This window comes from Cryptosporidium ubiquitum (genome assembly GCF_001865345.1).
Source record: "Cryptosporidium ubiquitum isolate 39726 chromosome Unknown contig_22, whole genome shotgun sequence".
NCBI lineage: Eukaryota > Apicomplexa > Conoidasida > Eucoccidiorida > Cryptosporidiidae > Cryptosporidium > Cryptosporidium ubiquitum.
The window spans coordinates 143,046-159,674 of record NW_021639821.1 but is presented as its reverse complement, the minus strand read 5'-3'; the positions used below and the strand labels follow the sequence as shown (position 1 = coordinate 159,674).

The window sequence follows — 16,629 nt, the reverse complement described above, 5'->3', positions numbered from 1 at the left end:
ACCACCTGGGAAGACCAGAATGTCGATCGCCCTTTTTTCAGCTCATTTTTGAGCAGTGACTTTTTTTTTACTATAGAACATTTTCAATTAAAATAGTAATCTTCAAAAAATATTGTGATTAGTTTAAATAAATTATTTAAGGAAAGTTGTAATATTTATTATGAATTGCACAATAGGCGGGAAGGTTTTGACATATTTTTCACTGAGAAAATGACCTAAAACAATGTGAAGAATTTGAATTTAAAGAACAAGAAATAAGTAATATTTTCTATATATAAAAAATAGCCCAATTAGTTCCAAATATTTTTTAAACAAGTTTCAAAATTAATTTGTAATTTTTACAAAAATCTTGGACAAATTATCTTATGGTAAATGAAACCTTCAAAAAATTTCATTTTATATTTTACCTTGTTATATCCTTTTATTTAGTGCCAAATAATAAATTAAACTGAGTTCCAGGAATTTTTTTGAACTTTATTTCATTAGAATTAAAAATAGTTAATAAAATAATAATCAAAATATTCAATTTGACTAGACTCTCAAATCTTAGGATCTCTGTTTATTTTAAAACAATTGTTATGCTTTAGCCATGGATTTGTACTTGGAGATTTTTTTTTTGAGATCAGTTATCAGTTTGTTTATATATGTAATTTAGAAGATTTTTTTGAACAATGAAACTAAATAAAATTATTCCTGGTATAATATTATGATGTAATTTAGGGGTAACGTCAGCAATCGGCCATACTATATCGAATATACCGGATCCCATCAGAACTCCGAAGTCAAGCGGTATAAGGTTCGGTTAGTACTAGGGTGGGGGACCACCTGGGAAGACCAGAATGCCGATCGCCCCCTTTTTAAAGTTTCTTGTTTTACTCATTATATTCCCGTTTTTCAGCTTACAATTATATCTATTACTGATAATTTAATGTTACTCCAAATCTCTTAATATTTCCTTTTTATTTTGTTTAAATTTAATACTGTTTATATTTTGTATAATGGCGGGACTTTCCCAAAAAATTATTGAAATTCTTTCTGCATAGATGTAAATTTATGTTTTCAGTTTTCCTATAGTGCTTACATGTAATTATTAAAAATTAATCAAAATATAGTGGAAGCCCGCTTTTTTTTTTTTTTTTAATAAAATAACAAAATAATATTCAAGTTTCAGAATAAAAGATTATATTCAAATACAAATAAGATGAAATTAATAGTTTATTATTTAGTAAAAAAAAAGTCACTGCTCAAAAATGAGCTGGAAAAAGGGGCGATCGGCATTCTGGTCTTCCCAGGTGGTCCCCCACCCTAGTACTAACCGAACCTTATACCGCTTGACTTCGGAGTTCTGATGGGATCCGGTATATTCGATATAGTATGGCCGATTGCTGTCGTTACCACCAAATTGCATCATAATATTATTATTTGAACTTTTAAATATAATAAATATTCACAAGATTTAATAAAAGTTATAATTACTTAAATTGAATTATCCAAATTTCATACAATAGAAAAAGCTAGAAGAAACAGATTTATTGAACATGGGTAAGTAAAAGTAAGGTAATAGTAGAAGAGAGTGTATCTGAGAGTTTAATGTTTATTGTTTAGCCATTTATTATTAACAAATGAAAAAAAAGAGGAAGAAGAGTTAAGAAGAAAAAATCACATTATTCAAGTCTTTCCCTATTTTTATTTATTACCTACAATGAGTGGACCCCACTAAAATGGATACTTGTGATATACAAAAAAAAAGGCGCCATTATATGTTAAGCAAAATTGTGTGTAATACATACAGAAAAGAGATTTGAGACGATTCTCATGAAAAAAAGAATCAGAATACATTTATTATTTAGTGAATAAGTTTTAAGAATTTAGATTTAAAAGTAAAACTAACCAATTATTCCAAAGGAAACAAACCAAGTAAAAAGCAACTTAGAAAGCAAATAATGGGGAAAAAGTTATTATTAGGCCTTCTGGTCGTGTTTATGGCATTGCTCAAAAGAGTGGAGAGTGGTACAGATTATTCAGGGATATTTGATCCAACAAGTTTGTTATCAAAAGAACAAGTCAATGATGCTTTGGTTGATTCGTGGGAAAAGCCTATTGATATAGCAGAAAGCGCTAATTACACTACGATTTTCGGAGATTTATTGAGTGTTAAAACTTTCTCAGAAGTTAACTCACTATTCCCACTTTCTCCATATAACTCGGTTTCTGATGAAGTCTTAATAAGATGTATACTCTCAGAAGGAATAGTTTATAGTCCAGAAACCTGTCCAAATCTAAATTGTGAACAATATCCAACATCTACAGACTTCAAGTACTATAATTCATCATCATCATCTACAATCAGAGTTGCATTATCCAGTGAAAACGTAATCCTTGGTTCAGCTATCTACACTTTTGATACTTCCATAATACCAAGTATTTCACTAGTAAATAAGTTTGTGGTTGTCTTTAAGATTGAAGACCCTATTTTGCATTCTAAAATAAGTATAAGATTAGTATCTGTAGTAAGAAGAGGAGAGAGTGGAAAAGAAGGTATTCCAATTCTTAGAGGATCTTCTTTTCACTCTATTGAGCAGAATATAATACCAGGAAAGACTTTTTATTCTGTTGACATTGTTGGATTATTCAATTTCTTACCCAATGAGTTTGAGTTAAGCCGAGTATCAATTGTGGTTTTACCTTCCTCTCCTTCTGCCAATGTAGTACTAAGCATGGAGTCTTATGCTATTGCTAGATTTTACATGTCAGTAGATACAATTCCAATATATGGCAGCGGAGGAGTTGGAGAAAAGGCAATCCAACAAGATAAGTATATTCAAGTTGAAACAACCTCAGTTTTTGGGAGATCTATAATAGACTATAATGATAAGGTTAAAGCACGATTCAATGATTATTGTCCAAAGACCTTTGGAGGGCAATGTCTAGTTCAAATAACATCCCTCAAATCTACTAATGCAATAGGTATTTTTGGTTTCCAACTATATCTAGCAGGAGTAGTCTTTGCTATAAAGAGTGCTAAGATCTACATTCCTATCTCAGTGTTTAAATCAGAAGAACAGGTAGTTACAAACATCAAAGTGTCTCTTTTGAAACCAAACTTCTCAATTACAAAACTTAATTATGAGGAGTTTAGTAAAAGCTTTGAAAACCCAATAAACTCTATATCTTTACCATTATCCTTGGAATCTGGTATAAAAACTTTAATTGTAGATATTACAAGTCTTTTCAAAAACTCTCCCACATTAGCCATTGAAAATGTATTAATCAGTATTTCTCTACCAGAGAGCTACGTGGGAGCCATCTTTACCCTTAATAAGGCTAAGATAACCTACAAGTTTGATCCTTCTGAAACCTTCCAGTCTATGGATCACCTAAATACACAAGTATTCTCGAACCCAAATATTGCTTCCATTGAAACCTCTTTCTTTGACAAGAATGGAAAGGCCATCAATTTTGACTCTTCACTAAATTTCGAGGATATTACCCAAGGAAACAATACCTCCATTTCTGGTAACTCTGCATTTGTTTCACAGTTTTCCGTCCCTTTTATCACCACTGAAAGTCTTCAGGGGATGAATATAACAATCGTGGAAAAGTCAAAAGTCTCCTCAAACTCAGAATCCAAGTCCCCTTCTTCCTCGAACCCCACATCCAACTCCACAACCAATTCCACTTCCTCCAAGCCTACATCCAACTCCACGTCTAGCTCTACCACTAACTCAACATCAAACTCTACCACTAACTCTACCAATACTGAGTCCACGAAAGAAGAGGGGAATAATGGGAGTGATTTAACTGTAGCCTATGAAACGCTTGACTATACCATTAGCATAGTAAAAGCTCTCAGAATAACTAATCTGACAAGCTCTAGTGGCCTAGAAGTCATCTCAAGCAAGGACTTTAAACTCAATCTAGGAGGAGTTACCAGGATTGATGTAATGGAATTGGTAAAAAAGGCTATTAGTGGATCTGGCCTAAATCTCGGTCTTATTACCTTCTATGGACAGCCGAAATCAAAAGAATCTAATCAGAATCTAAGCCTGGCCCTTCCTTTCATGGAGATTAAGTGGAATCCTGGCTCTTCTCTGTCCAATGGAGTCATTTCTGGCGGAAGCTTTGAGACTAAACTTAAAAGTTTGAAGCTTGGAGAACTCAACAAAACCAGTTGGAACTCCAAATCCACAGAAGCAACTGCCAAACTGAACAGTGTAGCCTTAGCTGCATTCGATTTCTCAAAAATCCCCTGTATAAACACTATCACATCAGCTGAAGCCAAAATCGAGTTCTCCAAGTTTACAGCTAATGGCGAATTTGAAGTCTTTCTAATGGATAAATTTGACTGGAACTCCTCCTTCACTGTTGAAAGTCAGACCTTCTTCAATAATCCTATTGTAAAGTACACATCAGATAAGTCAATCCCTCCCACTCTTCTGGCTGTTCCCTTTGTTGCTGATAGAAAATCCTCCTTTGCTGTGGATGTCTCCCTAACCAATGTAATTGGAAACGGAGGAGTTTCCAACTTGAAGAATCCCAGTCTAGGAGTTATTGCTTTCTCCACAAATTCGGATGACAGTGAAATGATAATAAAGTCAGTTGAAATCGACCTTAAGTGTTCCTTTAGTGATGGAGTTTACTATAATACCGCCATAGTTTGAGTGATAAATCACCAAAACTACAATTAAATACTCCAAATAATTCTCAGAAACTTAAAATTTCCCTAAACCCCACAAAAGATTGGTAGAGATTCCAATCAATGGCAATACTCATTCATTTCAATTTTTATCTTTTTTTTTTTTGCTTGCTTACCTTGGAATCTGATTTTTTTATTAGACCACATTTTCCCGCCAAATGATCTATTCTAATTTTATATAAAAAATTATTTAAGTTTTGTAATTTAGTAAATTCCTTTTATTAATAAATTTATTAAAACTAGCAAAAACTTGAAAGATTAATTCTATCAAATATTTTATAACATCTTAACTAATTAGAAAACTATCTGGCTGAATTAACATCCATGTGTTAAGAAACTTGGCTAAAAAGTAATTGGTCACATTTTAACGGTAAATATTTCCAAAGGGAATGTAAATTATTACAAAACTAACGAAGAGAATGAAAGTATCTGGTTTATTAAGTATTTTATCAGTATTACTGGTTCTAACTGTGGGAGTTTTTGCTGAATCTAATGAAAATAAGCCTTTAGAAAGAAGTACTTTAGAGATTTACAATAATGTAAAGTTAGTATCAGTAAATAGCACAAGATTTTCTTATACATCAGGTTCCCTTAAGAAGTCTAAACCAGCTCCTTTCAGACTGGCAATTTTAGCCTTGTTAGTTTCTGATTTTGTAACTGATAATTTTGCAGAAATAGGTAATGGATTCCAAGAATTTGATGTAATTAGATTCTACGAAGAAATCTTGAAACAGGGTGGAACTAGGGGAACTAATAACTACAAGGATTGTTGCTTTAATTCCTGTTTAAGTGGTTTGACGTCTCGTAACTCTGACAATGTAAACACTTTAGACACAATGTCAAATAAATTAACCCAAAACACTGTTTGTGAGGCTTTATGTGACCACACAATCCACTTTCTTAAGTCTATGGATTACTTCTTTTCACCAACCTCTGAGCTTTTTGAGTTAAAGATTTTAGACAAAGGAATTACTAGTCATCTTTTCGAGAAAGAAAAAGATTCAACCCAAACCCAAAATCACATAAGACAACAGAGAAATTCTTATAGAGAAACTGAGGAGAAGGATGATATGGCTAAAATTCAAAGCTTTTCTTCTGATAACAAACTTCTACTTGATGACCAAAATAATCATTATTTCCATAATACTAACAAAGAAACATCTTCCTTTATATCTTCTGATCGTGATGAAGAAAACCCTATTAAAGATTCTTCTGTTATGAATTTTATTGATGATAAAGATTTTGAGAGTGAAGAAACTGTTAAAATCAATTCTAGGCTTTTATTACTTTGGGATGTTGATAAAACTCTATGGGACAGTTATAATTTCATTCAAAAAGGGGTAATTTATGGTAGAGCTGGTAAGTTTAATCCCTTTTCTATGAGTTTATTATTTATGATTAAGGAAAGACAACAATATGATCCAAGAATCTTGGACCAATACATAATAACATATGGAAGAGGTACTATTACTAAGCTTCAGTCACCTTTTCTTAAATCCCTTTGTTTTTCTTGTTGGGACTTAATGAGGATATTTGACAGGTATTTTGCAGAGAAACAAGATTCTATCACAACTCAGGATTACAAAAGGGTATTTGAGGCTAAAGAACACAATACTATTTCATTTCATGGAGATGAATTTAAATTTAGAAACTGTCCAGGAACTTTAAAGAACTTATTATTTTGGAAAGCCAAAGACATTGAGTTGATTAGAAACTATATTGTTTCATCTGATGAATTTTTGAAAAGAGAATATTGCAATGGCAATATGACTGGTAACGTATCTAATTTAGAGATTGAATACAATTTTAGATATCCTTTTAAAACAAGAAACAAGTCTAAAATTGATGAGATTGTTACAGTTTTGATTGATGATACAGTAAATCATTTAAAGTTGACCTGTATTGAAGAATATCATTTATTTAATATGATAGTGATACCAATAATACCATTTAAAGGTATAAATATTGATGAGAGAATTGAGATGGAATTTAAGTCAGGAGGGACATCGCAACTAAATTTGTTAACTAATGATTTACTTGAAAATGAATTGAATCAAATAAGAGGAGTCAATTCTGTTAATGTTCCATTTATTTTAAATGATGCTTTAAACCAAGTACCGCTAAATGCTAATGCTACTGAACTTTCTAGGGCAATAAGAAGAAGAATCTCAGAATTTGCTCCAGGTGAATTTCCAGAATCACAGTGTAATTATGATATAACAAATACTAAATCAATATATTTCATTTTCCTTTCATCCTGTAAATTCTTTTATGACGTTATTACATTATTTAATAATTTACCAGAATCACATCCATCATTTAATGATATTCATTATTTACTTACAAATATTGATTCTTGGGGATTTGATGATGCAGTTAGTACAAAGATGTGTTCAATTGTAAATGATAAGATTAATAATTTGATTGAACTATGTGATAAAACAAAGAGTGGGAAATTAAGAGATTCAAATAGAAATGAATACAGGAATAAGATGTTATCTAAAAAAACTTGTAATATTGATTGGAAGAATAAATTTTTCTTTGGATTTGCTTTAAGAGAACATTTTGGTCCAATACCTTTAAATGCTTTAACTACTTCGTTACTTCCAAGAAGAAGAACAATAATACTAAATATTGAAGCAGATCACTTATTTAATTCAATTCCTCCAAGTATGTATGAAAACAAATTCTTTTATTGTACAATTAAAACAAATTTATTTTCATCTACATTTGAGACATTAAGAAAGATTTCAATAGCCACAAGATCCACATTAAAGTATGCAAGTAATATAAAGAATTCAAATGAAATTGAACAAAGTAATTTGATGAGTATTTTAGAGGCTACTAGAAATACAACAAAGGTTTTCCATTCTTATTTGAGTAATTTGTTTGAAAAAGTTGACCTAGGAGGATCTGCAAATAATAAACTTCACTACAAGATATATAAAGAATACACTAATTGTATTTTTATAGATTAGGAGGAGAAAATGAGTAGAATTTATAATTTAATTTTAATCAACAAATAACATTGGGGCTTTGGAAGTTGAATTGCATGTTTTTGTTTGGATGTGGTGGCGGGCTCTGGCATGGAGTTCATGGCGGGCTCGAGCCTCGATTTACAGGTAGCTGTTGGCTTAATATTAGAAATAACCTCAGAGAGTTTTAATTCTTAATAATTTCTCTGAGCCTAATGTTACTTCAAGCGTAATACTAATTACAACTTTAATAATATTTTTGAGCCCAAACCTACCTAGAAACGTAGTGACTTCAAGCCTAATGCTAGCAACAGCCCTACTATTAGCTGAAAGCCCAATACCAACTGCCACCCTATTACTAGCTAAAAGTTCAATACTAAATACTCGGCTATTACTAACTATAACTCTAAGCCAAGCCTAAACCCCCATTAACTCCTGCCCAAAGCCCGCCACTAACTCCAAACCCAAGCCCGCCACCACATCCAAACAAAAACATGCAATTCAACTTGCAAAAATTTAAGACGATAGATTAAATCGGTTTTAGTAAATAAAGTTAATATCTATATAGATAATATTACTCAATATACAAAAACTAGAAGTTACGATATCTATAATGCTAATATAATTTATCAAAATCCTAATTGATAAAATAAACAAAAAAAAGAAACATAATAATACACTCACGATCAAATTTGAGATCTTAAAGTGTCCAATATCTCTTTATACTGAGAATTAACCTTATTTCTTACAATCTTCATAGTTGGTGTTAATAGTCCATTAGAAGTACTCATTATTTCTGGAATTACCTTAAATTGATGTATTCTCTCAAAACCGAATAAATTTGAACTTAATTCAGCTTTATGAAAAGAATTGTTTAATTCGTCAAATAACTCAGGTAATTCACATAGCTCTTCTAATGGTAATGAATCATTAATACCTTTATTCTTTGACCATTTTCTTAATCCTTGTTCATTTGGAAATACTAGAGCTACTAAGAATCTATCAGTTGATTTGCCATATACATAAACTTGTTGAATTAATGGTGATGATGATAAGTATATTCCCTCAATCCTCTCTGGTGATATATATTCTCCTTGAGATAATTTAAATAATGATTTCTTTCTATCAATAATCTTAAATGACCCATCCTCTTGTCTCTCTGCAATATCACCAGTATCTAACCAGCCTTTGTCATCAATTAATTCTTTACTATTTACTGAATCCCTAAAATAACCCTTGCACACACTATTTCCTCTTATCTTTAATAATCCTCTTCTTGGTTCCTTTGTTGAATCATATCCCATTTCCAATACTGATGTTAATTTTACTTCTACATCACTAAATGGGCCACCAACAGTTCCTAAATGTGCATATGAATATTTGGTACCTAAAGTACCGATACATTCCGACATACCAAATCCTTCAATTAGTCTACAACAGAAAATAGCTTGTATTTTATGATTAATGTCCAGTCCTAATGGCGCTGCTCCACTAATAATAGCTTTCAGTCTACCACCCAAAATTTGTCTTGTATTACTAAAAATAATCCTATCCCAAAGCCAATGTGTTGGATCTCCTTTAGTCTTAATAATAGATTCTTTCTGTGTTAAAGCTTTGCGAAATACTGTTCTTACCAAAAAATTGGAATGACTTATCTTTTCATTCACAGTTTGAATAATACGTGTTAATACTTGTGGTACACAAACCAATATAGTTGGTCTCAATTCTTGTGAATCGCTCATTAATCTAGTTACACTACCACTAAAAATACCAATAGGGATACCCAAATAATAAGAATTCATAACAATCAATCTCTCAAATATATGTGCCATAGGAAGATATGATAAATGTGCATCATCATCTAGATTGATTTCATTTTCTGAAAATAAATGTTCATATGAACTTTTTACACATGCTAAAAAACAACGATGTGTTAATACTGCTCCTTTTGGATAACCAGTTGTTCCTGATGTAAAATGTATTGAACACATATCATCTGGTTTAATTTTCTTTGGTTTATACAATTCCTTGTCTTTTTTACTAACTTTTTCTCGTAATTTATTGAATGAAATTAAATTAATATTTAACTTCTCAGCTCTTTGATTAATTTCCATTGTAGGATCATCAAAACATATCAAATTCTTGATTAATATTGAATCTCTAGTTGAGTCAATAATTGATCTTTCAATAATTGATATAATTTTATCTAGGCTTTCATTTGTTATACATAAACTTTTTAATTGTGTTTGTATCAGGATATATTTTAAATTTTCTTCACCTAGTGTATCATATAAAGGAGCCAAGCATATTCCAAATGCATTGCATGCATGTTCTGTTAAATACCATTCTTCCCTATTCTTACTTAATATGCCCATCATACTAATTTCTTTCTGATATTCATTATCTTCATATCTTTTTATTGGGCATAAATCCATTTTCATTATATTAATACCAATATTCAAAGCTTCTTCTTTTAACTCCTCATAACTTTTAAAAATATACTCACCATATGTTCCATCCCTATTTAACTTTCTTGTTCCTAAACATTTTTTATCTTTATATTTGTTCACAGAATTCACAAATAATTCCCATAAATTGTTTGCATTTAATCCTTCTAAGTTGGATAATTTTCCTTTAGAATAGCTTGGATTTCTATATATTGGAGAACAATTAGGTTCAATTTCACTGTTTTCAAGTTCTATTGAAAAATAATCTTTCCTGTTAACTTCTTTCTCCATCTCTTTCAATTATTTTCAATTTTATTCTTACTTTTTATATAATTACTGAATTCTTATTTAATTTCTTCTTATAGTTTTGATAATTTAATCAAATTACATATGATTATTTTTTTTTTTTTACTTTGTAAATTATTTTAAAAACTGATAGAAAAAAGGAAACTTTCAATCCTAATTACTGTGTAAAAATTCCGATTTCTTTGATTACTTTTTTTTGCTTTTATTTATTAAATACATTCAATTCCTTCTCTTATTGGCTTACTTTATTATATTCATCAATTTATTTCCTTTCAAGTTTTTAAATTCCAAGTTAATTAATTTTTACCCCAATTAATTTTTTTCATTAAATTAGTTTTATATATTATTTTTCATTAATTATAAAATATTAATTAATTATATCTTTCCATATATAACCGCTGAAAAAAAAAATAATAGTATTAATCCTTTTAAACTTAATACATGCACTAATAATAGTTAAATTAATTGTTTTGGCGGCCATTTCATGCAAAATAAGCTAATATCTAAAATATTTTTTGAAATTTAGTTTTAAAAAAGTTTTAGTATGAATCAATTTTTACCTTTAATAATGATATGAAGTTTATAGTATTAAAATTTTAAATTGTTACCTGTTATCTAATTATACAATTCTATATATTTCATTTTCTAAAATATTGTAAGTTTTTTGTAAATGATTAAAATGATGATGTATTTTTTCAAATAAAAAAATATTACTATATGGCATCATTCCGATTTTTTTGAAAAACTTGAATTAAATTTTTGCTATAAACATGATTTGGCGGTTTAACCAAATATTATATTGTAGTATAATGCACAAATAAAAAATAGTTTAAGTAGAAAAAAAAAAAAAAAGAATTGAGTCAAAACATGTATACAAGAAATCAAAAATACTGATCTGTAAAATTTTAATTTACTATAGAATTAATTATATATATAATTTTATTTGATTAAATATATATGGTGGGGTTTTTGGCATTAAGTTAAATATTATATATAATTTTTTTTGTATGTCTAATTTTGCCTTAGATCTATAAATGTAATAAAATATCGAGAATACTAAATTAGCAATTTATTGAAAATAGAAAAAAATAATAAAGAAAATAAAGAGAGTTTATTAATGGTAAAATAGCTATTAATTTGAAAGAATTTGGATTATTATTATATAGTGGGATATAAACTATTCAATTATTAGTTATTAGTGATGAAATAATTTGAGGTGAAGTGATAGTAGTAAAGTAATAGTAGCAAAAAATAACATAAGTTCGCATTTAAGTTGTATAAATCAAAAGAGGGTTTTTTTAATTTAAATATTAATAATAATAATAATAATAATAATAATAATATTAGATTATAAATAAAATGATAAGATTATACACTATTAGATTTGGCAGATTATTCCTTCCCCTTCTTATTCTCGTAATATTTAATTCTATAAGGTCATCTAAAGCTGTTAGATTGGAGAATTATGAAATTTTGGTTGAAGATCAAAAAGATGGAATTGAAAAGTCTCAAAAACAAAATGAAGTTTGTGAAATCAACACAATAGGAGAATCATGTAGTGGGAGAATATTAAAACTAAAGGAAAGCATACAACAAGGAGTAGTATTAAACATTAAGACTGAATTTTCAATAGTTGATTTAGGTTCTAGTGGAAATGATAATACAACAATGGTAGGGTCAGCTCCTGTTTCTAATTCTGTTGGTCATTCCTCTTTATCTTCTCCATCCAAATTATTTAGAAATAGTCAGAAAGATGAAGGCAAAAATGCTGTGAATATAGAATTGCAAAGTGAAATCTACTCTTTACAAGAGAATATTAAAGAGAACAAAGAGAAAAAACAGGAAGAGAAAGATATTGAAGAGGAAGACAAGAAGAAAGACGAAATGGAGAAAAAGAAAGAAGATATGGGGACAAAGAAGGAAGAAAAGGAAAACAAGGAGACGGAAGAAAAAAAGGAGACAGAGGAAAAAAAGCAGACAGAGGAAAAAAAGCAGACGGAAGAAAAAAAGGATGAAAGTAAGGGAAAGGAAGAGTATAACCAAGTAAAAAAAGAAAGTAATGACAAAGAAAAGAAGGAAAACAAACAGATCCAAAGTCATTCTGAAAAGGAAACCAGTAAAGTAATTCAAGAAGTTGGTATTAAAGATGCCAACTCTTCAACTGGTAACTTTACCACAAATATGACTATTTCTGCAGATATTGGGACTTTGATGCATGGAGCAGACGTAGAAAAACATTCAATTGATTTGGATCATCTTGAAACTATGGATTTAAAACCAAAAAAAGTCAACATTACAGAAAACAGCTTATTTTTGAACAATACTAATGATCATTTTAATGTATCTAGTTCTCATTCTATGAACTCTATTAAAAATACTAATTCAACCAAAAATGGAACTCATTTTGAGAACTTTATTAATACAGGAAATAACACTAACTCAACAAATTCTGTTATTAACTTTAACCATACTAGTTCAGACAAAAATGTAACTCTTGGCACTATTAATCCAATAAATTCAACTAATTATACAAATCCTTTGAATATAACTAATTCCACAAGTTCTAATATTTTTGTTAACTCTACAATAGAAACGGGTAAAAACAAACAAATTTTAGGTTTAAGAAATAAAAAGAGTGAAAATACAACCGAAAAACCAAAGGAGATAAATAAATCAACTAGTGATCAAGCTATCAAAGACTCAAATAGTACAGGAGAAGAACTTTTTGACCAAATTAAAACCAGTTCAGAAAATAATACAGAAATAAATGAAAAGTATGACCAAAAATCTAAACGTCATCATATTCTAATTGATGATGATGATATGGATCAAGATACTATAAATAATCAAAAGGAAGTGAATTCAACAGAAAATCATATTTTAAAAAACGAAACAAAAGAAATTTCATTTGATTTGGAGAATTATATGATCATGTATAACATTACATCAAGTAATGGAATTCAAAAATACTTGTTATTATTAAATAAAGATGAAATTGTTTTGGTAAATACTTTATTAAATGATATGGCTCCTCACGTTGGTCATAATAGTAATACAAATAAACTACCATTATTTATAGAAGCTACTTTAAATGGTGTTAATAGAGCAATTAACATGAATAATAGGATGACTACATTACAGTCTAATATTAACAAACATTTTAATCATCAAAGAGAATTATTAGAAAAAAATGATACATCATATAAACAAAAAAGTAATAGTTTTGTAGGGTCAATTTCAAAGTTTAAAATTCCAAGTGAATTATTTCCTTTGAATAAAAATCAAATTATAATTGATATTAATTTAATTCAAAGCAATATATCATTATATGCATATATTCAATTGGAAACAACTTCTAACAATCAAAATGAGATGATAAGACTAACCACTACTTTAGGTGTTAGCTCACTTGGAGTTGACGATGTTACTGATGTAATAGTAAAAGATCAAAATAAAGTAAATATTACATCAACAATATTTACTTTAAAGGAAAACAATGATAGCAATGATGAAAATAACAACTATAATAGTAGTAATATGAGTCCAAACTATGAGATATCTAAACATCCAGTTCAGAAATCTTTCTGGAAATCAATTCTTAAATCTTATAGTAATAGAGGTGAAAATAACTGACTCAATTAATCAATACTCAAATAAAGAACTTAGGATTACTTATTAGAAACTAATACTAATATCAATCTACTCAAAAAAAAAAAAATTCTTATTTTATTTTTGTGTGGATAATTCCAAAGGTAATTGATTTCTCTCTAGTCTTATGTTATTACTTTGTTAAAATAAAAATGACTAGTGCAACAAAAAGATTAAAACCCGCCTAGAAATATCCACATAATTACTAAAATAGTCAAACCGGTATATGTAAAAAAAATGCATGCATGCATGCGTAATAAAAATATAAATCTCTATTTTAAATGAATATTAAGCTAGAATTAGTAATTGATAAAAAAAAATAAATTAACTTAAGAAAACAAACAATAGTTAAGATTAGTATTTTTACTAGAATAGTAAAATTATCAAATATGTATTAAAAAAAAAGGTAGTATAGTAGTGATTATAATCAATTTAATTGACTTTAATTATATAAATAGTGTAGAAATACGAACTAAACTCTGGTAAAATTATCAGACTTTAACGCACTTTATCTCCGTAATTTCCCATTTTTACTCTACTATTTCTTTCATAATTGATAGAATTTTTCTTTTCCAGTATTATTTAACTGCAGCCGATACAAACGTAAATCTATATTTATATACATATTAATCATGCTCGGACTAAATTACGAAAATTGTCTATAAAAAGTACTAAGAACTGGGTTTGTTAATCACGGAAATACTATAAATTCTGAAAATAGTGCTAGTATTAGTATTGGTGTAATAGTAAATAGTAATATTAGTGGTTGTGATGGAAGTATTAGAAGTAGTGGTTAAAACAGAATTTCGGCGGTAATATTTATTCTTAAAAAAATTGTTTCTGAAATGTTGGAAACTTTAATATTAAAATTATTTGGCTAAAACAAGTTAGTAACTAGTAGCCTCTATATTGTTGAGTATAGTAAGGATAATGCTGTCCATATGGGTTATGTTGGTTTTGGTAATATTGTGGATAATGATTACAATTATTTTGATTCTGATTAGCTTGATAATAATAAGCAGAGTTATCAAAAGCAACATTATTCCCATAATTTTGCCCAAAAAGTTCCGAATAACCCAAAAGTTTCTTTAACTCTTCTTCTTCAAAAGATGAATCTTCCATTACTTCAATAGCATCCGAACAAATTTCAGATGGTATTGCACAAACTGACCATAAGGGCAATAAAACAATCCAAATCATACCAAAAGCAGCAAAAGCAAAACCTGTTGATAAATCAAAAGTTCTTGAGATATCAACAAAGAAAAGTCTTGCAAACATGCTACTACCTATTCCAAACATAGAAGAATCTCTAAATGGTTGTACAGTAAGACCACCAACAAGAAGATACCCAACTATACCAAGAACACATGTCAAAGCTGAGATAAAATGAAGCATAAATATACTCTGTCTGACACGTCTTGTACGGTAACAAAACCAGAATGTTAATAAGAAAATTGCTGCAAAGAATAACAAAATAATTGACAAAATAAACATTGTCATAATAACTGATGAACCAATTCTCAATAAATGGAATTTATTACATCCAAGATTTAAAAGTTGTAATGTGCCAGCTTCAAGACTACAAATAAAGTTTGTAGCATCTGAAATACTTAAATTATCCATTCTGGAAACTATAAATCTGCATATCTTCTTATTTGCATCAAAGCTAATAAATGAATCACAGTTTGAAGAAACATGTACTGTCCAAAGCCCAAAGTTTAAGTCTATATAATTATCAATTGGAAAGACTACTCTAGCATAATGGTATGCTGGTAATGTTAGTGCAAAGAAGAGCCATAAAATCCCAACAACTGTAGCTATAAAAACACTAAAAACTGGGCACCCAGGAATTTCATACGGAGCAGATTTTGAATCATTTCCATTATTATTTGTATTATTTGGGTAATAGTTAGTTAATTGACCGTACTCAGGATAGTTCTTTCCACTATAATATGGAACTATTGAGTTTTGCTCCATTAATATTTGAACTTTACTATATACTGTTGAAGAATTAATGAAGTTGGAGAAAAGATTCTTTTAATTGAAATTAAATGTTCAATCAACTCGAAATATCCTTATTTTTTTATTGCATAAATATATTTAACTAGCAAATCTTAATATACAAACTGTATAGTTTTTCCTGATAAATTACTTCTGCCTTAAAATGTCACTTCCTTTAATAATTATTCCAGTTATTCAATTCAAATATCTTCTTATATACTTAACTTCTCAAATAACCAAAATATTCACCTTACAGCGACCTATTAACTAACTTCTAAAAAAACTTAAATCAAACTCCTCACAATAAACTTTCGTATTTCAACAAGTAGATATAAATACATATATATACAATATATATATTAATATGTTTAAATATATATCCCTGTATATAAACAATACTTTCTTCACCAATCCTTCCTCAAATTAAACAAAAATAAGCCTTGACTTTAATGGTCAATTCTTTTTATTCCACCTATCTTATTTTTATTCTAATTTTCAATATTAATATTTTTTTATGTATTATTTATATTTCTTTCAAATGTTTTAATGTCATCTT

At 28.8% G+C, this 16,629-nt stretch overlaps 5 protein-coding genes across 5 annotated transcripts; 3 read left to right on the top strand and 2 right to left on the bottom strand.

Moving 5' to 3' along the window:
• Positions 1–1,943: 1,943 nt before the first annotated feature.
• On the top strand, positions 1,944–4,661 carry cubi_00877 (uncharacterized protein; the record flags this gene model as incomplete). Its single annotated transcript, XM_029017890.1, has 1 exon — positions 1,944–4,661. One exon carries the CDS (start codon positions 1,944–1,946, stop codon positions 4,659–4,661), a length of 2,718 nt encoding a protein of 905 aa, XP_028874269.1.
• Positions 4,662–5,115: 454 nt separating this feature from the next.
• On the top strand, positions 5,116–7,674 carry cubi_00876 (uncharacterized protein; the record flags this gene model as incomplete). The annotated part of the gene is made up of 1 exon (XM_029017889.1): positions 5,116–7,674. The coding sequence occupies one exon, from the start codon at positions 5,116–5,118 to the stop codon at positions 7,672–7,674; it is 2,559 nt and encodes an 852-aa protein (XP_028874268.1).
• A 174-nt stretch (positions 7,675–7,848) lies between these two features.
• Positions 7,849–10,409, bottom strand: cubi_00875 (acyl-synthetase; the record flags this gene model as incomplete). Its single annotated transcript, XM_029017888.1, has 2 exons — positions 7,849–8,088; positions 8,421–10,409. The coding sequence occupies 2 exons, from the start codon at positions 10,407–10,409 to the stop codon at positions 7,849–7,851; spliced, it is 2,229 nt and encodes a 742-aa protein (XP_028874267.1).
• A 1,374-nt stretch (positions 10,410–11,783) lies between these two features.
• Positions 11,784–14,057, top strand: cubi_00874 (uncharacterized protein; the record flags this gene model as incomplete). Its single annotated transcript, XM_029017887.1, has 1 exon — positions 11,784–14,057. One exon carries the CDS (start codon positions 11,784–11,786, stop codon positions 14,055–14,057), a length of 2,274 nt encoding a protein of 757 aa, XP_028874266.1.
• A 909-nt stretch (positions 14,058–14,966) lies between these two features.
• On the bottom strand, positions 14,967–16,049 carry cubi_00873 (uncharacterized protein; the record flags this gene model as incomplete). The annotated part of the gene is made up of 1 exon (XM_029017886.1): positions 14,967–16,049. The coding sequence occupies one exon, from the start codon at positions 16,047–16,049 to the stop codon at positions 14,967–14,969; it is 1,083 nt and encodes a 360-aa protein (XP_028874265.1).
• Positions 16,050–16,629: the final 580 nt, after the last annotated feature.